Genomic DNA, 27811 nt, shown 5'->3' on the forward strand with positions numbered 1-27811 from the left:
CAAAGGAACTAGAGTTACAGCCAGTTGTGAGCATCATGTGGGTGCTAGGAATCAAACCTGTGTCCTCTGGAAAAGTGGCCAATGCTCATAACCACCGAGACATTTTTCTAACTACTGTGAGCCTTTCTGTTAAAGTGAGTTTTATTTATTAGATTTATTCACTTTACTTTGTATGTGAGTTTCGTGTGTGTGTGTGTGTGTGCACCATGTGTGTTCTTCATGCTCATAGAGGTCAGAGGAGGGCATCAGATCTCTTGCGATTGGACTTATGGATGTTTGTGAACCACTGTGCTGGGAATCGAACCCAGATCCTCTACAAAAGCAGTAAGTGCTCTTAGCCCCTGAGTCACCTCTCCAGCTCCAGGAAGCTTCTACTGACTGCCCTCTGCTCTTAACGAGCCCCCGCTTCTTGGATACTCATTGAGATTCGTGTTGTTTCTATCCGTCTGGTTAGCAGCAGCAGAGAAACCTTAAAAACCTGGCTAAAGCCTCAACTGTCTCACGATGCTCGCAACTCAGGGGTTGTTGCGTATAGACAGGGGCTGAGGGCTCGGGAGAGGCACTAGGAATTCCTTATTCGTGGGCATGTACAATGGAGGGAAGACACCGGGTGCCGCGCAGCTCAGGGCAGCTGGAAAGGCTCTGTGGGCACAGATCCTGGATGCTTCACACTTTCAAGTTACAAAGCCTGGTCTGCCCTACCTCGGAGCTAAGGAGAGGAGGGTGTGAGCCTGTTATCAACCGACCCAGGGCTTCTCAGAAATCCAGCTGTGTGCTGGGAACAGGAACAGTCTCCAGAGATGAACAGCTGGAGCCAATTGCTAGGGAACAGGAACAGTCTCCGGAGATGAACAGCTGGAGCCGATGGTGGAGAAAGAGGCAGCCCTGTCCTCGGGGAGGTTTACCAGCCAGTAAAAACTTACAGCCACGTAGCGGGAAGAAGCAAGCCTGGGATGACATGCCCATCATTCCGAGGTGTAAACAAGCCCACCACAGATGATTTCAAGCTGCCAGTGTGGCACTGGTGAACTGGAGTGGCAAGGCTGTCAGAACTGGCTCTTAAAAACCAGTACTGCCAGGCCCAGGGGCACACACCTTGGATCTCAGTAGTTGGGAGGCAGAGGCAGGTGGAGCTTTGTGAGTTCAAGGCCAGCCTGGTTTACATATCAAGACCCAGGATAGCCAGGGCTACATAGAGAAACCTTGTCCCAAACCAACCAAGCAACCAACCAACTCACCAACTAACTGACCAACCAGTACTGGCAAGCTCCAACACACCCTGGAGGGGCAGGGTTGCTGTTTACAGTGAAGAAGGGAGGTTTGAGGATGGGGATGGGCTTACAGGAGCCAGGGACCCTAATTTTGTCTATTTACAGAGTAGGAAGCTGGGTGCCAAGTACCAGGACATCTTGTTCTCCAAACAACCATCCATGGCAGTCAGTCAGGACGTCAGCACGGGAGTCAGGACGTCAGCAGGGAGTCAGGACGTCAGCACGGGAGTCAGGACATCCACCTTCTCTGAGGACGGAATTGCTGGACCTCAGGGGTGGCAGCTGCCGCTCGGGCCTCCGTCTTAGACCACTCCCAGATGAGCCTCTGGAGAGCAGCCTGATCCACGATGGTGACATCCCTGGTTCTGTGTGGATCCTGTTGTTGTCTCAGAAAGGTTCGTGGAGGCAGAAGACAACCTGTGTGGTAAAGAAGCTTCCAGGCCTAGAAATGAATTTCCCACAGCACAGAATCTCCATCTCTCACCAAGTCCAATGTACTTGTACCAATGTACTACAGCACATTAAACCCAATCATGTGACCTGGAGCCTTGAGTCAGATTGAGGGAGGAAAATCAAGGAGGAGCGTGAGAACAGGGACTGGGCAGGCAGAGCATGCTGGAAGAAGGCGCGAGACCCTAGGCTTGCACGGGTGCCCCGATGCTATGACTCAATGTATTAGCAGCATTCATGCGTGTGTGTGCATGCATGCATGCGTGCGTGTGTGTGTGTGTGTAAATTGCTCCATCATCATTGATAGCAATCTTGTGCAAGGAGTGATTGTCGTTATCAGGTCCCTGGGCCTGTGGCTTATAGTGCAAGTAGTTCAACTCTCAGTCTTCTGGACTGACAGCAGCTTACAGAGGTGAGGGCTGACATTCAGAGGGGGACCCTGAGCTCACTTGGTGGGAACTCTGCCACTCTCTGACCTGGCCACTTGCTGTTCACCGTTCAGGAGAAATGCTTTGGAAGCACACTTGGGCGTGTATAGGTGTGTATGTTCTATGTATGCTTGCACCTGTACACACGCATGCTCACACATATGCATCTCTGTGTTTCTGGATCTCCTAGTATTTCCACACTCACTTAGGGAAGGCACTGGACAGAGGGCCAAGGTGGTGGGGACCTGGGAAGTTGAGGAAGGTGTCTCCCCATGAAGGCCCCAGGTGTGCCTAGAGGAATTCCGTAGCATTCTCTTTTCCTCTGATTCCTAAGACTGCCACCGTTAGAAATGGAGATAAATTCATCTCTGCCCTTGTCCCTTTGGAGCCTCTTCTACACACAGAGGGAGTTTAATAAATACTTTATGAGGAGGATTCTGAACCAGGGAAGCCAGCAGCTGTTTCCAGCTCTGACTCTCAGAGACCCATGGGGCAGATCAGACATGGAGCCACCAGGATCTCCAATCTTCCTTCCAGACCCTGAGATGACTCCAGGCCCAGCTGTTCAGGAAGAAGCTGGGTGCAGGTTATTCCACACATCCTGCTTAGGGGAAGTTGGCTCTTCCTTGACGGGTTCTCTTGGCTCTTTCCTATCCGTCATGTGAACACTACTTAGTGAACGACCACATTGTGCTGACCATCACAGGAGAGGGGTATTCTGGGTACCAGCACATGGGGTCTATGTTCAAATCCCAGTGCCTTTACTTAAAGAGGCATTTCTTATCTGTGCCTGAGTGGGTTTCTTTTCGTTTCTCTCTCTCTCTCTCTCTCTCTCTCTCTCTCTCTCTCTCTCTTTTTCTCTTCTTTTATTTCTTTTTTAGAACGATGACGTCATTTCATAGGGTTGATGCGAGGTTTGGAAATAACAGGCTCGTGCACTCAGCGCAGGTGCTCCGGCCGTGGTAGGTGAGCTTCTCCCTGCCAGGAGGAGAGGGTCCCTTCCACTCCTGGCAGTTCTTACTCAACGCCTCTGTGTGTTAATTTTCTTCTTCGGAGAACGAGAGCAGAGTTCTGCTCCGCTGGGGTTTGGGAAGGTGTACCTGGAATCCTATGTGTCAAACAACCTGTCACAGACGCTGGCCATTAATCAACGTTTGTTCTCCGTTCCCGGTCTCCCCCAGCATGATGACAGCTTCCTCTTTAGGATGCCCTCTGCCACTTCTTTCCACTGCCCCAGCGCCAGCGTCCAGCCCCGATCGGGGTAGGGGTGGGGGTTCAGGGTCCTTAGCCATACCTCCCTGAGGAAACAGGGCAACTGCTCGGCTAGGGGTTGGGGTATGGAGGGGTTGGGGGTTGGGGGTCTTGGAACAAAAACTACAGTTCCCAGCCCTCGTTGCGCTGCCACCCGGCGGGGAGCGGAGGATGGCAGGCCCCTTCTAGGAGGCGGAGCCTGGGAGGGAGGCGGAGTTAGGAGGGTTGGAGAGTTAAGCGAAGCCAATGAAACCGCTGGCTAATAAGTGGGCTTGGCTTGCCATATAACCGTGTCAGGAGGAGGGGAGCGCAGCTATTGAGCCAGCGAGGAGTGAAGCTGAGTCTGCCTCATACACTCCTAGAGGACCGCCTCCAGAATAGAGTTCTTTTCGCCCCTTCCTCCTTCTCCCAGCTCCTCTCCTGGCCTTTCTACCCGCCCAATACAATGCACACCCGAGTGGCAGCCCCAGAGAACTGAAGCAAACCAAAGACAGAGGACTGGAGCGAAGACACTTCTGGTGGGGAAGCTTGGATGCCTGGCTTTCTTTGAGGTCATCTTTGGAACAAGGGTGGCTTTGGGGTGGAGGGTCGTGCTGCAGGGAACCCAGCCAGGCCCCAAAATGGACACTTCTGGGCACTTCCATGACTCGGGGGTGGGGGACCTGGATGAAGACCCCAAGTGTCCCTGTCCATCCTCTGGGGATGAGCAACAGCAGCAACAGCAACCGCCACCACCGCCAGCGCCACCAGCAGTCCCCCAACAGCCTCCAGGACCCTTGCTGCAGCCTCAGCTTCCGCAGCTTCAGCAGCAGCAGCAGCCGCAGCAGCAGCAGCAGCCGCAGCAGCAGCAGCAGCCGCAGCAGCAGCAGCAGCAGCAGCAGCAGGCTCCACTGCATCCCCTGCCTCAGCTTGCCCAACTCCAGAGCCAGCTTGTCCATCCTGGTCTGCTGCACTCCTCTCCCTCGGCTTTCAGGGCTCCTACTTCGGCCAACTCCACTGCCATCCTCCACCCTTCCTCCAGGCAAGGCAGCCAGCTAAATCTCAATGACCACTTGCTTGGCCACTCTCCAAGTTCCACAGCCACAAGTGGGCCTGGTGGAGGCAGCCGGCACCGGCAGGCCAGCCCCCTGGTGCACCGGCGGGACAGCAATCCCTTCACGGAGATAGCTATGAGCTCCTGCAAATACAGCGGTGGGGTCATGAAGCCCCTCAGTCGCCTCAGCGCCTCTCGCAGAAACCTTATCGAGGCCGAGCCTGAGGGCCAACCCCTCCAGCTCTTCGGTCCCAGCAACCCCCCAGAGATTGTCATCTCCTCCAGGGAGGATAACCATGCCCACCAGACTCTACTCCATCACCCCAACGCTACCCACAACCACCAGCATGCTGGCACCACTGCCGGCAGCACCACCTTCCCCAAAGCTAACAAGCGGAAAAACCAAAACATTGGCTATAAGCTGGGACACAGGAGGGCCCTGTTTGAAAAGAGAAAGCGACTGAGTGACTATGCTCTGATTTTTGGGATGTTTGGAATTGTTGTTATGGTGATAGAGACCGAACTGTCTTGGGGTTTGTACTCAAAGGTAGGGGCTGTGGTTTCTCTTTATACCTTCAACAAAAGGAGTATGTAGAGGAGAGAGAGAGAGAGAGAGAGAGAGAGAGAGAGAGAGAGAGAGAGAGAGAGAGAGAGAGAGAAAGAGAGAGAGAGAGAGAGAGGTTTCCTTTGCTTAGTTACAGGGAACACCCTAACTTCCTGTGGTTTTCCTCCTTGGTCCTCTGAGAATCCCTTCTCTGCTCCCTTTGTAGGGACAGCCCATACACTGTGTCTGATTTGTGCTCCCTTTGTAGGGAGCATTACAGAATCCCTTCTGAGAATCGCTCCTTTCCCCTGCAGGCTCACTCGTACTAAAGCATAACCCAGCAGCTTAACGCACCAATTAATTACCCTCTGCCTTCCCTCCTTTCCTCCCCTCCCTGCTCCACTCCATTTTCCCCGGGATAAAAAAGAAATAAATGTCTGGCTGGGGGTAGGGATTCTGTACCATTCCCCAAGCACCCCCCCCCCCTTTCCAAGTTTCTATACTCCTTCCCAGGGAGACTCCAGGGCGAGTCTCTCCCAGGGGCACCAGGTTAAAAATACAGGGGGAGGAAATCAGCAGTCCCTTCCTTCAGGAAAGAGGACTCAGAATAAACCTGCCACTGCCTTGTAAACACGCCCTGATAAAAATGGCTACAGGTGTTATCCAGGCAGAGCAGATGGGCACCGCCTTGGCATTACGGGGAGAGCGCCTCTCCTTAGGAGATGACAGGGCTTTCCCGCGGGAGCCAGGGCCCCCCGGCTCAGCCCTGGCTCTTCCCTCCCACCCCAACTCCTTCTCCTTGGGATAAATAAAGATGAGTGTACGTGAGAGTTCACGCTGGATGGATAGTGGCAGGCACTGTCTTGTGTGTGGGGCTCCACTGCCCCAGCCTTTCGGTCGGAGGAAAAGAGCTCCTTCCAGAGGGCAAGGAGGTTGAGGAAGGTGGGTTTCTATTGATGTTGTACTTGCCAGGAAGCTGCTGTCTGGAGGGCTTGGAGATGCAGGGAATTGTTGGACAAGTGGTTCCCCCCACTGTACCCTCTGGCCCCAGTTTGTTGGTGTTTGCATTTGTGTGAATACGTGTGTCTCTGTGCACTTGTGTGAGTGCCTGCTTGCTGTGTGGATTCCTGTCATTTTGGACACGGGCTGGCTGGGCTTGCTGGGCTGGCTGGTGGGGAGTTGGGAGGGGCTCAGCTGTTGGAGGTTTCAAATAGAGCCTGTTTCAGGCAGAGCACAGCTGCTGGAGACTGTCACATTCCTTCTTGAGATCTAGTCACAAAAACCTGGGAGTCGCTGATCAGATTTCCCCCATTCCCAGAGTCTGACTTGAACCCGGGATGGGCAGTGCTCCTTGTCAGGCAACCGGCATGGGCAGAGTCCTCCAGGGACCTGCTGCTCTGCAGGGGCTGCTCGAACCAGAGCACTTGGGAGCGGCTTTAGTCTAAATAGCTCATGGATGAACAGACCTCTCCACGAGCAGAGAGTGGGGTTTCCCCTGGAAGCCCAGCTCACTTAGTCATTCCCTGTAATGAGAGCCTGCAGTCCCTCTGCCCCTGCCTTCTCAGAACCGCCTCTCCTGCTGCGTGCTCTGCCTGGGAGATGGCTGGCAACCACCCCTGGGAATCGGGAGCCCTTGCTAGGGGAAACCCATGGAAGCCCATATCCCGGGGGTGTGGGGTGGCACCGCATGTTTAGTGTTCCCCAGGGTGGCTCTTAACAGACCAGCTTTCCCTAAGAGTAGATGCTCTGAGCATGGGATCCATGGTCATTTGTCTGGATGTGTTGGGAGGGTGGCCACCAGGCAGGGATGAGCTAGCTTTTCTGATGGAGTACTCAAGGGAAGAGGCTTTCCCAGGAAGGGAAGCGAGAAGTGAAGGCAGGGTGAGGTGACCTCAGGGGTGTGCTTCCCCCACTTCGAAGACAGGCTTCTCTGTGCTGATGGCACCCCGGGGGACAGTGGGTCAGAAGCTCCTGCTTACCTCAGCTGGTGAGGTGGCCACTTCCTGTGTACTTTGGGTACAGAATTGGAACAACAGAATGTTTAACAAGGCAACTATCCCTGTCTGCCATGGAGGCAAACAGGATCATATCGAAGAATGGGACCAAAGCTGGAGTTCCAGCTAGGCCACTGTTGTGTGACAAGTCACGTGCAAGTCCCTTCCAGCTTCCAGGTGGGGATAGTGAGTCAGATGAGCTCGAGGCCCTCCATAGCTCCTTGCGATGACCAAGGAGAGAGATACTGTCTTCCTCTGTAGTCTAACTCTGCCTCTGGAGTTAGGAGAAAAGTTCCGTAAAGCATCTGGGTCTGATTGGAGACCATCTTCAAACATGAGGCAGCTGTTGGGGAGAGGTGTCAGTCTTGGGGGTGGGTGGGGGATGGGCTTTGGGGACAGAAGAGCTCAGAGAGGGTCAGGACAGATGAGTGACTCTCCTTGGCTGGAGGTCTTGCGTGCTTGCCTGGCTCTGATGGTTCTGGAAGCTAAGACCAGACCAGGTACCCTGTCATTTCAGGTGATCCTGCATCTATGGTGGCTGTTTCTGCTTAAATGGCTGATGGTCTGTAACCTGTGCCTTAGCCAGCCTCGAAGTTCTCTGTTTTATCTCACAAGGTTACACCTTTCTATTCACCTGTCCTTGGCTGCTGTCTGCTGCTGGGGGAGTAATGCATCACGCAGGCCCCGGGTGGCTGGGAGAAGAGCAATGAGGCAGATACCTGAGCGTGCTCAGAGTTGTTGCAGCAAGGAGCCAGTGTGAGGAGGTTGAGAAATGGGGACAAAGTGCTTCCCAGCTCCCACCCTCACAGGCTGTAGGCGATGGCACTGGAAAGAGGGGAGGTTCCACTGAGAACGGGAGGTGGAAACCTAAGCAGGGAGGGGGCTGCCTCCCAGGCCCTCAGAGGTACTAGGCTGTCTCTGAACTGAATGAGACTCTAGTTTGTTCCTGCTTGCCTTCCTTCTCCCCCATCTCCCCACCCTTCTCTGTTCCTCCTGCCGCGCAGGGTTAGGGCAATGGGGATTTAGGTGCTTTTCTCACCGTGTTCTCTATTTTCTTCTGGAGCTGGGTTGGCCCACACAGCCCTGTTGCCTTGAGTGGACAGTAATTCTCTCTCTACTGGGAGAGCCTGGCCTGCTCTTCCTCCTCTACAGCCTGACAGAGCATCAGGCCTTGGCCTGTAGCTGCTTGAGCAGCTGTCTGTTTCCATGGATTTTGCACAGTCTCCAACAGCTTCCCCATCCCCGGCCTCGGGATCCGCCTGAGCTTCGTCTCTGCCCCTTGTCCCTCTTGCTCGACTTCTTTTCTTTCTGCTCCTTCTGATACCCCTGCCTGTCCAGTCACTAGGAAGCAGATACAGGAACCCCTGTCTGCTGCCCTGGTGCCCTTTCTCACTTCTTTTTACTTTTCCTTCTTTGGACCAATCAGTGAGCTGCCACCCAAGGCTACTAGTTCTGCTGGGCACCTTGAAGAGGTCTCTAATGAATACTCTTCAGAGAATGGTGGTGACTAGGCCTATCTCTTTTCTGGCCTCACAGAGAACAGAGAAGCCCCTCCAGCCTTCAGCTGGAGTGACTGATAGTATTCTAGGATTTATTTTTGGGCCTTGTAGGGTGTGTGTGGGGAGGTGGTAGCCACAGCTTCACACTGTAGGTAACACTCTACTGAGCACATCCCCGACACCCCGAGAACCTCAGTTCTGATCCTCTGCCCTCCTGGGAAGAGAGGTCCTAGCTGCAGAAGGGCAGAGAGTACCAGACTTCACAGGACGGACAGCCCTGCCTTTTCCTTTCAGGCCCAAGTGCTACTTGAGGTTAGGCAAGTGGTCACTGGACCATGGGTTCTGGTGGATTTAGGGGTACAAGTAACTGTGATTTCAGGCATGCTGGGGTGATAGGAATAGGGCAGACCCTTGGGTGAACCCCCTGCAGGATGCCCGCCTCCCTCCCTCCCCGAATGTGAAGGCAGGAGACTTGATTTGAAAAGGGGGACTTTGGCTGTAGGCAGGACCCTGAGAGCCAGTAGCCAAGGGCCTCAGGTCTGTATTTTATTGTCGCAGGGCATACTGGCAGTGCCAGCCCAGGGGAGGGCAAGCGGATCCGAAAGCGTGAAGCAGCCACAACCCTGCCCCCATGGTGACCATTTGTTTATATTCTTTGTGGACAGTGAGCAAAGAAGTCAAACCTTTGTAACCTATACGGCTACTGCTAAGATGTCATACGCTTTCCCTTGCATGTCACCCCACTATTTATAACTGTCCTGGGGACAGACTTCCCTTCCCAACAGGCGGTATCATGAGTCCGGGCACTGAGACAATGGCTGGGCATTTGTCTCCTGAATAAGCTAATTAGAAAGCCACTCCATGGCCCTTTACTTCCTTATTCAGCTTCCAGGAAGGAGGATGTATGAGGACATCCTCAAAAGATCCTCTTTAAAAAATTAGGTAGAGAAAAACAACAAAATTTGAGTAACCTGTCTTGTGATTCTGCGGCTCCAGTGGATATGTGAAATCAGAGCAGAGAGCTTAGGTACCGGGCCAGTTATTTATGAAACACAGTGAGGGAAAAATGAGGTGTGTGTGTGTGTGTGTGTGTGTGTGTGTGCGCGCGCGCGCGTGTGCGCGTGTGGTTGTGAGGGCGGCTATATATTGATACAGTATTCCCTTTCTTTGCTCAGTGGCAGGAGGACACTAGAGCATTTGTTGGTAGTTGTTTTTCTTTCAGAACCCCAAAGAGAGAGAGAGAGAAAGCAGAAAGCCTTCAATTCCTCTTTAAATCATGAGGGTGGGAAATTCTAAGACTGCGCTGTTCTCAGGAGCCGTGGGGAGGAAAATTCTAGTGCCTTTTCTTGTGCGGGAAGTCCGGAGGAGGCTAATGGGTTTTCAAGGCCCCCTCCCCTTGTCATTCCACCCCCAGATGCTCGGGAGTCAGGGGAGGCTGGGGGCAGGGACCACACTGTTTCTGCCCCACACTGCTCCTGCGTGAATCGTTGCTGAGTGACAGGCGAGGGAAGGAGAGGACCTTTTCTTAAGTAGATGACTTTACACCCCAGAGTCCTCGAAGTAGGTGGTACTGGAGGCACCCTATGCTGTGCAGATGAAATCTCTCACTGAGCTGACGCTGCCGGTGGGCGTGGTATTGAGATAAGAACCCTGCCCTTTTGACTCCCCAGTTTAAGCTCTTCAGTGCTGGTAGCGGCGGATGGTTTGCTTGTATTTCTGTGTGTTTCCACTGTGGTGTTTCAGTGCAGAACCTTGTACATGTTTAGGTAAGCCCTCCGCTGCTGAACTAGCTCCCCTGCCCAGATTGCTTCATGTACTCTCTCTGCGTGTGCTGTGTTCTAGCATATGCACACACGGGGGTTGGAGGTCAGTGCTGGCTGTCTTTTTGATTTTGTGGCAGGGTCTCTCACTGAACCTGGAGTTCACCGAGTCAGCTAGTGGAGTGGCCTATGAGCTCAAGGGCTCTTGTGTCTGCCCTCACCTGTATCCCATCTACCCCTGCACCCTGGTTTTATGTGTATACCTGGGAATTGAACTCAGGTCCTTATGCTTGTATGGAAGAGGTTTGACTGACTGAACCAACGGCCCCCCCGTGCCCCCATCCCTGATTTATTCTTTTTTTAAAATTTTATCTTTTAAAGAAAGAAAACAAACTATCTTTTTTTCATCTTACCTACCAATCCCAGTACCCAATCCCTCCCCTCCTCCCATTCCCTTCACCTCCCCCCACCCCATCCACTCCTCTGAGATGGTAAGGCACATTGCTGTGGGGAAGGTCCAAAACCCTCCCTACTATATCTAGGCTGAACAAGGTACCCTGATATGTTCTTAGAAAACACAGATCAAGGTCTATGGGCCAGAGACCAGAGATACAAAATGTTGGGGCAAGAGAAGCTTGACCAAGAGACAGGCTGAAGGGCTTGATTGGAATGGGAGCTGCTGGTGGAGAGACCCAGAAAAAAAATTCTGCAGCCTGGGTTCAGGGTGAGGTTGTGGGCAGGCCCATGGTGGGTCCTTGAGATGTTTTCTCTATGGGGGTGTGGTCGTATACTGTCAGGGTGACCCTGGATAAATTGTGAGGATGTTGTTGTGGAGATTACAGGGAAAAATGAGAATTTGCCTTGTAGAGGCTTGTGGTAGGTGTCTACCACAGCACCGTTGCCACCTGAGAGCCACTGGGGCCCCAAAATATCCATGTTACCTTGTTCCCTCTTGCCTGGATCTTCTCTTAGTCATCTCCTTCCTTTTCCTGTGCTGGCTGCAAGGTGGTACTAGGCAGAGGGGGCTCAATATCGTATATCTGCCTGGCAGAGCCCATCTGCTTCCCGGCATGGTCCCCACGGCGGCTCAGAGCCATTACAGCCCCACTGTGAGAACCACTAGACCCCCTTCTTAGATGGTTCCAGGATGGAGTTCAGGGCTCTGCTACACTATTAACTTTTTCTTTCTTTCTTTCTTTCTTTCTTTCTTTCTTTCTTTCTTTCTTTCTTTCTTTCTTGCTTGCTTGCTTTCTTTCTTTCTTTCCTTCCTTCCTCCCTCCCTCCCTCCCTTCCCCCCAACCCAGAGAATCTCTGAGGATTTCTCCATTGTCTATTCTAAAATGTTTTTCTTTCTTGAGTCCATTTCTCTCGCTCCATCTGTGCCTTTGTTTGGTGCAGCCAGCACAGTCAGTGCTGAAGAGGGCCTGCTCTCTCTTTAAGGAGCCCCAAGGAGGTACTGGTACTTGGTGCTTCTTGCTTGTTTTGTGATCGTTCTTAACTCGCTCAAACTTAACAAATGCACTCCTTTTCTGCCGCCAGGCCATGTTCCCCCACAAGGACTGACTGAGCCATTGTCCTCAAAGCCACATTCCCCAGGGGTATCCTGTGGGCAGTCAGACAGCCAGACAACATTGATCCAGGGTGGATGGTTTATGGTGCTTGGGAACACTATGAGGGAGACAGTAACTCGGGCTGGAGTTATTGGGGACTCCCTGTAGAAGATGGGGTAGTCACTGAAGGACCAGAGCTGTAATGGAAAGTAACTCAGTTTTGAGGGTGAGAACTGTAGGCAGAGGGGATGGAGTGTGTGGGAAACATAACTGGCCATGCAGGGTATTGTGAAGATATCCTAGGATGTGTGTACAAAGGCAGATGGGAGGAAAGAGAAAATTGTGAAAATTGTTGGGGGCTGTGCCGCGTCTTGAGAGGTTCCGAGCAGGGATCAAAACACTCCTGCCAGGGGTGTGGGCACAACGATGGAGTTGCCCTGAGCCCTGAAGATCCAGGGGTCTTTTCCCCCTCAAGAATGATCTTACCTGGTTATGGCCTGGTGTGGCAGTTAAGGGGTCAGAATCTATGTTCATATCTTAACTCAGCAGCTGCTAGTGGTGGGAGTTTGCTGAACCCTGAGCCTGTTTATTCAGACGGTAAGAGGGAGTCCCAAATGCTCCCTATGCCATGGCACCCAGCATCTCTCTGCAGTGTAACACCAGCAGCCTTCCCTGTACCGCAGCACGCAGCATCCTCTGTGAAGCACAGACCCTAGTACTCAAGATGTCTGTCTGTCCTGGAGTGCCTGGCCCTCTTCCGAGAGCATGGTGCCCGTAACCTCGCCCTGTAGTAAAGCCCAGAGCCCAGAGTTAAGCATGCGTTGACCCTCAGCAGCTGCCTGCTAGACAGCCAAGCCTGGATACAAGTGACCACGTCACCTGTGCACACTTTCCAGATGGAGGTGGAGAAGATGGGGTTCTAGTGAGAGGAAAGATCTCGGGAAGAGGGGAGCACGTGGCGACCCTGCCTTTATTCTCAAACAAGTGCCACCAGTGTTACTGCTTTATGAACCTCAGTGTGGCCCGGCCTGGCCCTCTGGAGTCTCCTCACTCAGGGTTGGCAGTCTGTGGCCTGGGCATAGCTAATTGGGTGTGGACGTCCATATTGGACAGGTGGAGAGAGTACAAAAATAGACCCACGGGGCCAGGCCAGAGGCTGAGAGGAAGATCAGGGCACACATGATGATCTGGCAGGAAGAGACTGTGGGCTCTAGGGAAGGAACCAGTCAGGAGGCTGGCCTGGGACAGACCCAGGCCAATGGTGAGGGCTGCATCTTGCCCAATGTGCCACTGGGAGAAGGCAGTTTCCCTTCAAGACCTGAGAGGGGTGCTTAGCAGACCATAAAAGGCTCTCCTGACTCTTTCACCGTGCTTAGGACATAAGGCCATGCTCCCGGCCAGGCACCAGGGGGCACCAACAGTAGTTGGGTGGAGGAAGATGTGCCGGGGAGCCGTTCTTCCCACCTTAAGGCCTGGTCACAAGATACTGGAGCTGGATTCTGAACACAGCCTTGGTGATACCAAGGAATAACATGCAAATGGTGTGTGAAAAAATATGCCAATTGCTATCTGTTATTGTGGAGTCGGCTTGTTGGGCATTTTCTTAAAGGATAAGAATGTCACACAGTGTCAAGTCAGCATGGATGCTGGCTTAGATGACGGGCTTGCAAGGGCTCTGTGGACGGTACCAGCAGCTGCATGGACTGGTGTCTCTACCTTCAACCTGTGGCTTCTGCGACTCCCAGGTAGCATGATTAAGGCCAGTTGTTTGCTATTTAGCTTGGAGAAGTCCAAACTATGACCACCTTGCCCAGGGTCACCAGCAAGATCAGCGGATCTCCAGATCCCTTTCCCTGTGGGTGGCTTGGAGCTGGAGAAGGCTGTGGGGAGCCAGGAAGAGCTGGCTGCCCTGGGTCCTAACTGCCGAGTTACCCTCAAAACTCTCTGAGCCTCAGTTTCTCCATTTGTAAATGGAAGTACTGGCATTTGTAGACAGGAATACCAGCCCACAGGGAACCATGTTTGGGGGCCAGCACGGTGCTGACACCTCTCCCAGGCTGGCCATCCCTCCTGACGCCTTCGCCTGAGCTGCCACCTGCCCACGTTCCCCTGACGTTCTACTAGCAGGGATTTTTGCTGGGCCTTCTCCCTTTTGGTTTCTTATTTTAGCAAGCTGGAGCTTAGGCCTTTTTCCTCTGCTGACTTAGCAGGTGAGACATTAACTTTGCACCAAGCTCCTACACATGGAGACATCTGAACTGCTGGCAAGGCTATAGTTCTCATCTCGAGAGGGTAAGGTGCTGTTTTGGTTCAGGTCACTATGTTTGTAGGGGCTCAGAGCTGGAGGCCATTGGTAAGAGGACCCTCGGAAACCTTCTGTGGGGCAGAGCTGGGGTATCCCTACCTGCCTGGACTGGTCAAGCTCCACCAGCCTGGCTGGGCATGCCCCTGCACAGGCCCCACTTTGCTGAGGAACACAGCGTGGGGACTATCCTTCAGGACTCCTAGGCTCAGAGAGGGTGTGCAAGTTCCCTGAGAGCACCCAGTATTTTAAGTAGCAGAGGCACAGCAGGAATCCAGGTATTCCAGTTTCTGTCATGCTCCTCCTTCTCTAAGTGGTCCAGGTTCTAGGAGTGGAAAGGGTCGCATCCCCGAGGCCTAGAGTCAGCTCCAGGGATCCCCCCCGACCCAGCAAGCACATTGCTCTCTCCACCTGAAGGTGCTGAGACTTCACTGTAGACTGCAACAGTGACTGTTGAACCGAGCTCTTTGTATGGTGGAAGGTGGGATTTTAAATCTTCTTGCTGAGGGTGGAGGTGGGGGACTGAGTACAGACAGGACTGGGACAGCAAATCACTGCTCTGCTGTTTACCTCACATACTTGAGGCACCGGGCTCCGTCCTCATGCCCAGGATGGCAAGAAGAACACAAGTCAAGTGAGCGAGCCAGCTGGACAGGCATGGTCCCTAAGGGGCTCTTGTTCTTGGCACTGGTGATCTTGGCCTTTGGTGTCCCTTCTGAAAGTCATGGCCTTGTGATGTTTGGAGTTCCTTCATGGGTCCATGGTTCCCAATCCTTCCTTGGTCCACGCTGTTGGCAGAGATTCTGAGGTCCCTGAAGAGTGAAATGGATGTGAACTGGGAGCCAGTCTTAGATGGAAGCCAAGTCTGGGGAGTTTCCTAATAGGCAGGTGGCTTCATAGACAATGCTTCTGTCCCAGCAGCGTGGGAGAATATGCCGCTGGCTTAAAGTGGATGAGTCCATGGGAATAACACCAGAGCCATTGGGATGGCTCAGAGGATAAGGACACTTTCTGATTCTCTAAGTCCAGTCCCCAGGACCGACATGGTAGGAGGGGAGAATCAGCTTCCATAAGTTGTCCTCTGATGACCGCGCACACTCCCCTAAATAAGTAAATGAATGTAATTTAAAAAATTCTAAGTGGATAGCCATGTCTAATTTGGTGGTGGAAAAAGGAGACAGAGCTGGGAGAAGATAATGAGTCTCTCTGAAGGGTCTACTCCTGTCTCCATACGCCTTAGCGCCTCGCGACAGTGTATGAGGTGGACATAATCAGCCCCACTTCAGGAGCGATGTGGTCTTGCCCAGGGAATTGCAGTTAGGGCATCAGAGCTGAGCCTTAATCCAGGACAGAGTGACTAAAGCCTGAGCCTTGATCCAGGGCAGAGTGGCTGAAGCCTCCCTGCGCAGTAGACAGGATGTTGTAGGCTGGTTCTTGGGTGTTCTCCTTTAAGCCAAAAAACCGCTGGGTCTTTCACCTTGCTCCCTGTCCTCTTACTTTATGACTCATCGGCTCACTCACCTGGCCTCCTATCCCTGGGGTGTGTGGAGGGGTGGGCAGAACGCTGTTAGTTTAATGGACGCTCCAGGAGCCAGGGACTGGGAGGGTTGGGATCGTTTAGTCCGTGAGTTTCTGTCTGGCTCTGTGACTCTGAGCCTCCATTTCTAGGTTTGCATGTGGGAACATGAGGATGTGTGTTGTGATGGAGACAAGGTGCAGTGTGGACTTTGGGAAGGGCTAGGTGAGTGCCAAATACTACATCAACCGTGTTCTCACCGAATCAACTCCCAGTGCTGGCTTCACCCCCGAAACTGAGGACTAGAATGTGTCCCACTCCTTGCCTCCTCCAGGCAGAGTCGTCTGGGCCCCATGTGCCTATTGTTCTCCTGGTTTAGTGTTCTCTCTGGGTCTAAGCTCCATTCTGGCACCTGCTAGCTTTAGGAAGATGCTCCAACATCATGACACAATGCCCTTGGTGGCTAACAGTACCCTGGCTGTTCAGGCTTCTGTGGGAAATGACGGGTTGCTGTCAGCAAGCTTGTGACCCGGCTTTTGGCCTACACTGAGCACTCAGTACAGGTCAGCTGCTGTACTGTGGGTGGCTGGAGAGAGCCGCTCTGGCTAGGCATGGCAAGCTCGGCACCTGGAGAAGGAGCAGGTAGCTGGAGGAGCCTCCCTCCGGCCATCTTGGGCTGGTTGTAATGGCCAGGTAGACCTGGGGAGTGAACAGGAGAAAATGGTGGTACTCTGGCTGCAGGGTACTGCGTGCAATGTCTGCTGGAGCGATGGGTGGGCGGTTATCTGCATGTCCCACATGTGAAAACCCGTGAAGGCAACGCAGCCAAGTGGATTTCCTCTCTCTCAGGAGACAGCTGAGAGACAGGCCCTTTGGCCAGGCGCCCTCCCTGCTGCCTCCTCCCTGCAGGCCAGCCCTTGGCACGAGGCCTGTTTGTCTCCTGAACCCTCCTAGCAGCAGGGATTTAATCACTATAATGTAAGGAGCTGTGGCCCGAGGCCTTCTGGCAGAGGGGAAGCAGATTTGTCTTCTCACTGGGAGAGTAAAAACTGATGGAAGGGAGAGCCGTGACCCTTCCCTGGGGCGCCGAGGCTGCCAGGTTGTGGGGCTCTTTTCTGGGGATAAAGAGATAGGAGCAGGCAGGCGGGGGTCCAGTGTTCAGCGTCAGGGCCTTTGGTGTTCAATTTTCCTTCTGTGAATGATTAAGCTAAGCTGCCTCTGCTTTCCCAGAAATCTTGGCAACAGACATCTGCCAAGTACCTACTATGTGCTACGTATAGCCCTTGAGAAACTTCCTGTTCAGGCAGAAATGTGGGTGCTTCTACCTGCTCTTCAGATGGCTAGTGACCACCTGTGAGCACAATGCAGTGGGAAAAGCCACAGTAGACAGAAGTCCTGTCCTTGGGGATTCACGTTTCCATAGCCGAGCCCAACAGTAAGGATGTCAGCTAGTTATAGTTTATGTCTGACGTGCTGGGAGGGGAGGAGAGCTGGGTGGGAGGGCACAGGGCTCCAAGGGGAAGCTCGGAGGAGGCCTGGTTGAGAAGGTGACGTTTGTGATGATGTGGGGTCGGTGAGCAAGCCAGGCATCCTTGGGAGTGGGATGGGTCAGGTTTATGGCTGCCAGGTCTGGATAGCCCTGTCCAACAGAAATAGAACATGAACTCTCTTGGTCCTTTTATGCTTCCCAGTAGCCATATATTTTAAAAAGTAGGACACATGAAATTTATGTTAATATTTTCATTTTATGTGATGAAACAAGATATTATAATTTCAATGCGTAAGTGATGTAAAAATTTTCAATGAGATGTTTTACCCTCTCTCTCCTGTACTATGTCTGGTGTATATCTGACAGCCCATCTCAGTCAGATGCTAAATCTTCACTGGAAACACTTAACCTGTTTTAGAGTCCATAAAACTTATAGTTAAATAAACATTCCCAATGTTGCAAGCATACTTTAGAGTTTCCTAATAAATTAGTGGTGAATCAGTTTTAAATTTATAGTTCTTTATTTGGGTTCTAGGGATTGAACCCCGGGCTTCCCATGTGCCAGGCACATGCTGTACTGCTGAGCTATAGGCCCCCAAACCCTGGCACATGCTGTACTGCTGAGCTATAGGCCCCCAAACCCTGGCACATGCTGTACTGCTGAGCTATACCCCCCAAACTCAGGCACATGCTGTATTGCTGATCTATACCCCCTAAGCCCTGGTACATCTGTTTTCAGATGAATCATTGACCACAAAATGCACATAGGAACCGCTTGTGCTAGCCATGCCAGTGGGTCTGGTGGAACTGGTGACATCCCACAGTCAGATCTGCCTGGCTGAGCAAGGGGAAGGAGGCAGGACTTGGGGCAGAGGGCATCAGGCTAGGGCTCTGAGCAGAGGCCGACGAGCTGGCTTTGGCTTTAGAGTTCTGCTCAGACAGGGAAGCCCTGTAAGAGGTGTGGGGACTTCAGGTGAGGCTGGTGGTGACCTCCACCCGGAGGTAGCTAGGAGATGATGAATGTGGTTGGTCCTTGCGGTGTTTCTGATGAAGTGGGGAGGTGGGTAGGAGGCGAGGGGTAGAGTGTAGCCCTAGACATTTGGAAATTTGTGCATACCATACTTGGGTTATAGAAGGTTGTTGTCCAGCCTCTTCCCATATGTATAGCTCCTCTTGAATCCCAGAGGACAGTCTGTGACAAGGTTGGCAATGAAAACAATCAAGGGATGGGCAAGATGACTCAGTGTGGGTCAGGATGTTGCTGGCCAGCCCTGTCAGCCTGGAACCCACAGAGTGAAAGGAAAGAAGGGCCTCCTGGCCTCCACATGTGTGTCATGGCCTGTGTGCACCCGCCAGCCCCACAACATGAGCGTTAGAAGAAGAAAACCAAACAAATCAAATAAGAGGCTGTGGAGATGGTTCGGTGGCCACAGCTCTCTCAGAACATGTGTCGGGACTCAGCTTTGAGCCCTTATAAAAATCCCAGGGCTTCTAAGGTGAGGTGGGAGGCAGAGATGGGAGAATCCCTGAAAGCTCATGGCCGACTAGCCTGTTGTATAATACAGTGGTGAACAGCAAGGAGATTCAGTCTCAGGGTAGAAGCTAAGGACCAATACTGAAGATCATACCCGAGAACTACACCATGCCGTGCAATGTACATCCCCCACACCCCGGCCAAGACACAAATGACACACACAGAACCAAATCAAACCAATTAAAATCAAGCAAGTTATCTGTGCTTCTAGTATCTCTGGTGCTTAGTTTCCAAAGGTCACAGCAAGCCTGGGGTTTTCTGGGTCAGTCCTCATTTGAAGATCCAGTCTTCTTATTCTGGACTGACCCCAAGAACACTGATGGGTAGATCCAGGAGTGACCGGAAACTCCCTGGGTATGGACGGGAGACGACTGAAATAAGATAGGCACCAACAACTCCTAACATTTTAACACCTTCAACTCTGTGGGCGCAGGTTTGTAAGGTTACTCAGAGGTGAGGCTTCGGTGTCTAGAGTCGCTAGCTGACCACCGTGTGCAAAGTCGCTAGCTAACCACCGCGTCCAAAGCTTACAGAGCTCTCAGGGACTCTAAGGGTTGCCACTCTGAAGGTTTCCTTTATAGTGGGGAAAAAGGGCAGGAATGGCTTTAGAGGTATTCTCCCAGTCTCTTGGTGTCTGATGGTTGGCCTTAGAGGGTCTGAGGATCTTGGTACCTGTGGGCCAGCTCCCCTAGTTGGGTGGCCAGACATGCTGGGTGAGGGCCTTCTGACCCCTTCAGAGTTGGACGCTGCCACTAGTTGACCATAAGACTGTAGTAACTGAATCTTCAACTGTTAGTGGTGCAGGCAAGAGTGATGTTAAGGGATTATAGTGATCTGCTGGTTCACAGATGCTGATACCTCTGTACACGAGGCATTTCAGGAGTCCCGTGCACAGGCTTCTCTGGCCTTTGGGTGGAGAGAGATGTCGTGTCTGGGACTGGGATGTGGGCGAGGAACAAAAGGTGGGGAGACGGCAACAAGGGGACCTGGGATCTAACTGACCTTTGACCCAAAAGGCTTTCCACCTGAGGAGCTTTGGCAGACATGTAGCAGAGCCCAGAGCCATGTTTGGTTATCCCAGCCGGGGAGGATTTGACAGACATCTAACAGGCAGGGGCCAGGGATACTCACCGAAGCGAGGCATTACCTGGTTCCAAACAGCAGATGTTGAGGAAGCCTGGGGGATGGCTTGTCACAGGGACAAATGGGAGGATGAAATGCCATCCTAAGTGCAGTGTGACACTTGTCTGTCTTCTCTGGGATGCAGGACTAGGACTTGAACATCAATTTTGTTGTTTGTTTTGAGGGTCTCACTGTGTAGGCCACTGCTGTCCCAGCACTTGCTATATTAACCAGGCTGGCCTCAAACCTCAGAGGTTCACCTGCCTATGCCTCCTGAGTGCTGGGATTCAAGGCGTGCGCCACCACATCAGGCTCTCAGACTTGGATCTAAGTTCTGAGTTCATGTTCAGGCCCCTCTGGAGTTAGTTCTTTGTTTATGATCTCTATGTCTTTATATCCTTGGAGGTTTTCCCTGTAGATGAGCCTGTTGTGTGAGCCACATGGGAGCCCATGAGAAGGAAAGATGGAGGGGCCTCTCCAGGAACCCCTCTTTCCTCTGAGAGGCCTCAGATGCTGCCCCCCTTCATCTTGGTCTTTTTTTTTCTTTCTGAGAGCAGGTGGAGCTGTAGTCTCCATTTAAGAAAGAGAATTTGCAGGACTCTTACTTCTGTGCTTGTGAGTGGGAGACTTAGCTGGCTGAGTGGCAGGTTTCCTGGCATAGGGAAACAGCTGGTGTGCCAGTCTGGGTCCATCTAGAAGCCTCTTGAGATTGCGTTGGTCAGTGTTCTCCAGGTCTACCTTGGGAAGCAAGTTCTTGTACTGAGCTCTGTACAACCCCTGGGAAAGACAGATCGAGAGAAGTAGGTGCCGACACACGGAAGCTCCGAGGGCCTCCCACTGGGAGGACTCTCACTGATGTTTGCTCTTTGCTAGGTGCTGACCCTGGTGACATTAGGAACAGCGAGATGGATGGTGTATGGTTGGGGGTATGCAGGCTGTGGTAGCTTGGAGGCTTGCAGACAGCATGAACTCCACAAGGCCCCTCCCTCCTCAAAGGTGTGCTGTGAATCTGAATGGAGACCTCTCAGATGGACTGGGGCTTGAGGTGAGTTTTCAGGGCTTCATGAGGTAGAAGTGAAAGAGTGTACTGAGCTTGAAGGGGTGATGGCAAAGGGAGGTTGCGAGACCCCAAATTGGAGAGTGCTAGGTGTTCTGGGAGGACCTGAGGAGGCAGGTTTCTCTGGGAGTGAAAAAGAACGGACCAGACTGAGGGGTTTGCATGCTTGTTGAAAGGCATAAGGAGCAGGGCTGTAGTGCGGTGAAGTTTTGGCACAGAGAACAGTGGTAGGAAGAAACTGGCAGTGAGGTCAGGGCTCGAACCAGACGGGGCAGTGGGCAAGGAGAAGGTAGAAGATGATAAGTCGCACGTGGTGGCCATCCTCCCTCCAGCCCAGGATTTCCCAGGCTGTGTGTGAGGGCTGATACAAGTCCTGTGGCTTGGGTACCTCCCTGTTCTGCTCAAAATCCAGCCCTTTCTTGGAGGACAGGCATCAGTGAGCAGCCAGGCAGCCTGCTGTCCCAAAGAGTCGGGTGGCAGAATGCCCACACCACCCGGCACCAACTGGCACCAGTGCCCTGGCTGGGGGCTCTCCTTCTGGAACCCATCAGTACTGGCTTCCAGCCAGACCCGATGGAGATGGAGACACCCTCTTCCTGCATGTTTTCAGAGATCTGGGTGGAGTGGCGACAGCAGGCAGAGCCAGCCCCGCCCCCCTCCCCAGGCTCACGCATAGCGGAGAAGTGTCTGACTACACATGGGGCAAGTGGGCAATGATCGGGACTCCCTGATTAACCCGGGCCATTGCTGTCAGAGAGGACTCGAGAACACAGGTGGAGGATTCTGGCTCGGCAACAGTCACCATTTTGAATTGTCAAGGAGTAGTGCTGGACTGAACAGGATGGGTGGCAGAGGCGGGTTATGGTTGCATTAAAGGAGAAGAGGGAGAATGAGTGGAGATGGCAGCTCCCTTAGGCTGTGGCTCTGGAGGGCTCGAGGAGTGCGGGAGGCCATCGAGGGGAAGCCTGGGGCCATCTCATGTCATGGTATATAGATGATTTTATTCTCTAACATGACCAACTTTTCAAAACACCCATCATCTGTCCCTACCAGCCACCCCGTGCAGTGAGCAGAGATGTCAGTGGGGTCAGCAAATCAGCTTAGCCTCTGGTCTTGCCTGTGTCACTGGAGACTTTCCTGGATCCCCAGTTCCTCCCTCCATCACTGTGTTTCTCAGAGGCTAGCTGGGTCTCTTTCCAAGTTGGGACCTGACCCAGTTCAGGCCCCAGAGAAACAGAGTCCTGGCTGGCACTCTTGCCCTGATGTTCACTGTCCTCTGCCCTCTCTGTGTGTGACCTGGACAGACATGAAAGCTCTGAGGGGTAGTGTCCTGCATAGAACAGGATGGTGATGCTGCTGTCTGGGTCCTCAGGAGGATCTCAGATCAGGGGTGTGATGGCGTCAGGGCACGGAGGCTGCCTGCAGGTATTTGGTAAGTGAACAAGGATGAGGTAGGCACAGGATGGCAGAGGTGAGTGAGAGGAGACAGGCCCAAGGGGAGGCCACAGCAGGGAGTCTGTGATGAGGTGTCAGGAGAACAGAAAGACTGTCCTGGGGACTGGGCTGGGGGAATGCTCCAGTGTCTCCAGCACAGCAGATGACACGTGTGCTGTGTCAGCAGCCCCAGTGACCTGCACACCAATCAGGGGCTGCTCTTCCTTCAGTGAGTATGGCAGTCCCCAAAGGGCCGTCCCCAAATACCTTGATTACCCCCCCACAGTGGCAGGGGAAGCAGAGCGCATGTCTCAAGGCAAGCTCTCTCTGTTGCTGTGCTCTTTCCCATATGCCTTCTGGCTGCTTTCTTCTCCTGGAATTTGATCCAACCCTGTGGAATCTGCTGCAGCCTTCTAATGGCTATGGTAGACTGAGGAGTGGGGCAGATTTGTCTATTCTAGGTGTAGACCATAAGGGGCCATGTTGTCTGCGGAGATGGAAAATGAATAAAACCTACTGGAAGTTGGTCTGCTTTTTACTATGCACTTGTAAACAAGGTCTGTGGTAGTCTACTGTTCTCCAGTGGTGGACACCGATGCTCCCGCATGCTAGAATGGAGCTGGCTAATGGTCCTTCGGCCCAGGGTCGGCATGACTGCAAACATTAAAACTCCTCAAGTCTGCTCCAGGAGGCCCTGGATGATTTGAAAGGATTTGAAAGATGAACCCACCCAGGACTGCTTTGGGAGCCAAGGGAGGAGAGAAAGAGAGAGAGAGAGAGAGAGAGAGAGAGAGAGAGAGAGAGAGAGAGAGAGAGAGAGAGAGAGAGAGAGAGAGAGAGAATATCTCCCTGCGAGATATAGGCAGAGGAGTAGTGAGCGGAAGGAAGCACAGTGGCAGCTGAGCGCTGTCTGGGTCCTTGGTTGTAGGCAGAGAAGAGCATGTTTGATCTGTCTCCTGGGGACTAGCTAGCCAGCACTGGTGAGTTACAGAAGACCTAGCTAGGGGGCTCTGGGGCTAGCAGGCAGCTTTCTGTCTTTTGTCCGGTGAGCAAAGGAATGTCAAAGAGCTCTGGGCAGGGGAAAGGTTCACATTTCCCTGCTCTGAATAACAAGGGTTCTCTGAGGATCGCTGTGAGTGCTTTAGGGTTGTCCTGAAGTTGTCCAAACAGGTTCCCTTGAAGGACATGGTGTGTGCGTGCATGTATGCATGTGTGTGTTTGTGTTTGCTTTGTTTGTGTAAGAATTGCAGGAACATTTTCCCTTCAATTTGGGAGACTCAGCAGATGTACAGGGAGGAGGAGTGTTCCTGAGGCTGCCTAGTCGCAGGGCAACATGCTTGTGTATGTGTGTGTATGTGTGTGTGTGCGCGCGCACGCATGTGTGCATACACATGGCTCTCATGTGTGTGTTGGGCAGTGTTTGGTCTCTTTTCCAGCTGAACACCTTGAAGGGTCTTGTTTCAGAATATTCAGGCCAAGGTACGTTTTGGAAGTGTGTTACTGCTGCAGCTGAATGTGGACATTAGTTAAGGGTAGCTTATGGTCCTGTGTGGCAGGTAGGCCCTGCAGGCACAACAACGACCTTTCGGTCCTCTCTATCCCTTTCAATTGGCAGGTGTGTCCTATTCCCTCAGAACCCATTTGGAACTGGTCAGCAGGCTAAGGGGTGTCATATGGGTTCCTGGGGCTGAGCAGCCAGGCTAGGCATAGCCCACAAACAATTCTCAGAAATTTGTGGCGCTGTCACCATGTTGGCTGAATACTGAAGAGTTGGCAGGATATGGAATAGGCATAGAGAAGAGGTTTTATCCGGGTGTTAATTCTGAACAGTTGGCACCAGCTGCCAGAGGAGCTGTGAAGAGGAGGATTCTGAGGTGCTAGCTGCGCTCAGTGAGAAAAGCGCTGTGATTGATTTGTCATGTCTGTCATGGAAGCAGAGATGGGGGAGAGGGCAAGTGCTTTCCCTGCAGAAGGAATACAGAGATCCTAGACTGGCTGTTAGTGAAGAACTCATACTTCGTCATATCCCAGTTTCTTCAGCCCTAACATGGGAGTGATAGGCTGATTGTAGGTACTGAGGAAGAAAATGGAGTTCAACATTTTACAAAAGGTGAAAACATGGAGTTTGGATCTCATTGATTTGGAGTCACTCAGGAGCCCAAAGTGGCTTCACAGCCATAGTGCAGTCTCTGCTTCTCTGCTTGCTGTGGGCACCACACAGACAGTGAGTAAGACACTTGATTGGCATGACTTGTAACCAGTCCTGTGCCAGGCACCTGATACCACAATACATTCTTTACTGAAGTATCAAAGAAGTGTTCGTTACATTTCTGACTGGTAGTCATTTTGTTTTTGCCGATAATTCCCCCACATAATGATTTAAACACTGTTTCTGTATGTAATGAGGAATTTTGTCTCTGACTCTCCATTAAAGGTAGCAAAATTGCTTTATACAGTCTGAAAGCCCAACAAGATCATATACTAACAATGCATACATTATGCTAATCTGCGTGGAGTTACTTAAGTTGCATAATGGGTGACTGAAGGAGGACTGGGAAGGGGGAGGAGGAGGAGTGGGGGTTCTTCCCATTTACCCCACAGGGTGAGTTTTCCCCGACCATATTCGTGCTTGGCCTTGAGACGGCTGGTCCTGTTTTTTCCTACTGGGCAGCTGCCTATCCCTCTGTAGTCACCCTCACCTGCAAGACAGTCACCCAGGCAGGCACAGAGGGCCTTGTGCTTGCTTCTTAAGCAGAAGGATTTCATTAACTCTCATACACAGCTTTCCTTGAGAGGGCTCCTCGGTCATTGTCTCTCCTGTATTTGAGGCTTTGGACTTTGTTAAGCCATCGTGAATTGTGAGTCTTACAACTGGGTGGCTTTTTCTTGGGTTCTATGGGAAGTGGAGGGGAGAAGGTACCTTGGGGACACCACTCCTGATCTGTCTGCTTTCTCTATGAACATATCTGATATTATACCTAGCTAAGAGGGGTTTCAATCTTCTGCTCTTCCTCCCCACCTTCCCTAACCTTTCTAAGCTCCCCTTTGTCCTACACCCTCAGGGGCTGGGACTCAAACCTGGGGTCTCCTGAATGCTAGGTACTGAGTCCCAGTCCTCACAACCCCTCTTCCCTCATGAACCTCAGGGCTTAGAATTTGACAAGGACTGATGTCGAGACCAAGGGTATTTGAGGACAGCGGATGCTCCCTGGTAGCCTGGGGATTTGGAGGGTTAAGGTTTAAGAGGTGTTGGGAACCAGATGTGTAGGTCAGGCAGGTGTGGGAGCGTCTGGGCAATTGACTTCTCTGGATAGTGCAGAGAGTGTGCTCTGTGCAATAGATAGGTACAAAAGTCACCTCTGGCAGAGGGTGACTGGGGGCTGAGTCTGCAAACAGTCTGGGGCTGAGTGTGACCAAACCTGCTCCAAGTTCTCAGTACCAGAGCTTGTGCTAGGCTCTAGGACTCTGAAGGCAGGTGCCTAGTCCTGGTACTTCATGAAGACATTAAGATTATTGCCCCATTTGTAGCAGAGTAAGGTAAAGCTCAGTCTCATAGCCAATGAGAGAGCAGCCGTGTGACTCCCAAGGCCCGTTCTCTTGACAGGGAGCATCCTATCCAGATCTCTGGTGACAGGGTGTGAACAGAGGGTCTGTGCAGTGTGCTAGAACCAAGGGGAGGGATGGAGCTGGAAACACAAGTAGCAGGGACATTAAAGGACAGTGGGGAGGGCTATGGGTGAGCCATGTTAGGGAGTCTAACATGCTGGCCTTGTCTTTGGGGAATGACAGAAGTTCCTTGGTGGGGGTGGGGTGGACAGGGACATTGAGCAGAGATATCTGCCCAGACACTGGGGAGCTGTCAGATGAGGCAGACCTGGTATACTGGCTCCTGTCTTGCTCAGATGGCCATGGTTGGGGAGGTGCAGGGTGTTGCCCCTCCTGTTGGCCTGTTTGTTGAACTGGTGCATTGATATCACCTGCTTGGGGCTGGGTGTGTCTGAACAGTTTGTGGGCCCTTTTTCTCTGGAGTGAGGCTAAAGCTCTTCCTACATCCTCTCACACCAAGAACGGGCCCCACAAGCACCATGGAAGACCAGGCTGTAAGGATCCATGTGGATCCATGGTGCAGAAGAGGAATCTGAGGCCCGTGAGGGGAGCGACTTTCTTCACGTCCCATATGCAATGAAGGACTAATCGTAGGCGTTCTGGTTCCCAGGTTCCTGGAGTCCTTCCTCACTTGCTGTACTTTGGGCTTGCCGCATTGCCTTCTGTGGAATGTCTATGCTCTTGACTGTATCGTCTCTATGTCCTTTTGGGTTAAGCGGCACTTAGTTCTGGAGAGATCTCAAATGATAGCGCCAGTTGATGGAGCAGAACTTACCGATTCCATGACTGCCTGGTTTGGCCATGCACACACACAGTCTGCTCTCCAGCCACACACAGACCCTGTGTTCAAGCTCCCGAGTCGTGGAGGAGCTCTGGTTTAGGGTTGGTGGTGGACAGTAGGGAGGAGCCCCTGGTGTTCAGATTTGAGGTGTTCTGTTGACAGCTCTGAGTGTTAGAGACTGACTTTAGGCGGGCGATTTAGCCTGTTAATTTTCTCATGAATAAAATAGGATATAACAGCACCTTCTTTAGGGGTGCATAAACCCTGATACATTTTCTTTTTAAATCTGAGACGGGGTCTTTACAGCCTTCAGTGGCTTTAAATTCTCTATGTAGACAAGGCTGACCTTGCATTCAGAGGTCTGCCTGCCTCTGCCTGCTTGCCAAATCAGGGAATGCGGGTGTTTGCTACCTTACCCAGCCCTTGCTACATTTTGGAATTACCTTGGGAACTTTTTAAGAAATGTGTTGTAAAGAAGAAACAAAAATCAACAAGTAAACAATAACCAAAAAACCCATGATGCCTGTCCCAGCCTTCTGACCGCATTGGTTGGAGCAGCCTGGACACTGGGAATTTCCCAGGTTCCTTGGGTTATTCTAGTGTGCAGCAAAGTCTGGGAACCACTATCATAAGTTTGCTGGAGATTAAAGGAGATAACGCAGGTTCCTGTGGCAAATTCAGTAATGGAGGTAATTAGTATTCTTATTCTTCCTGTCATTGCTTTTAATGTGAGCTTTGGTAGGAGAGGGAGGATTCCACTTTTATTCCACTGTGGGTCTGTCCTCAGTGGCCAGTTTTTACACAGAAGAGTTCCTCCCTCTTTCTGGCAATTATTTCTGCCACTTTGGGGCCAGCTTTGGTCTTCCTGATGGCTATGATTAGGTTGGGTGCCCAGAGGTGAGCAGGGATGTGCTGGGCTCAATGGCAGGTGGTCAGGCCTTTCCCTGAGTCCCTTCCTGGTGGCTTTGAATCCTCAGGATAGCCAATAGAGTCAGAGCTGAAGATGCTTGCTGGATCTGTGAGAAGTTCTCGGCTGTTGCCTGGCACCAGCAGAGGCTGTGAAGGAAGACACATTTCCCCAGACTCCTCTGCTGCCCTGACAGGAAGTAGTGCATCAATGGGCTGACAGGAAGAAAATGGCTCTGCTGCTGGGAGAAGCTGATGGGGGCTGAGGGAAAACGTAGAATCTT

The 27811-nt window shown here is 52.2% G+C and overlaps 1 protein-coding gene across 1 annotated transcript in view; it reads left to right on the top strand.

The window, feature by feature from the left end:
* The first annotated feature begins 3734 nt into the window (after positions 1–3734).
* The window catches only part of Kcnn3 (potassium calcium-activated channel subfamily N member 3), a 147041-nt gene continuing 122964 nt past the window's right edge, over positions 3735–27811 (top strand). The window contains exon 1 of the mRNA XM_050118747.1: positions 3735–4980. Within this exon, the coding sequence (XP_049974704.1) occupies positions 4021–4980 (960 nt within the window). The 5' untranslated portion in view covers positions 3735–4020. The remainder of the gene's footprint in view (positions 4981–27811) is intronic.

The sequence above is a fragment of the Alexandromys fortis genome, unplaced genomic scaffold (assembly GCF_014885135.2).
Source record: "Alexandromys fortis isolate MF-2015 unplaced genomic scaffold, M_Fortis_MF-2015_v1.1 scaffold_152, whole genome shotgun sequence".
NCBI classification, from domain to species: Eukaryota; Metazoa; Chordata; class Mammalia; order Rodentia; family Cricetidae; genus Alexandromys; species Alexandromys fortis.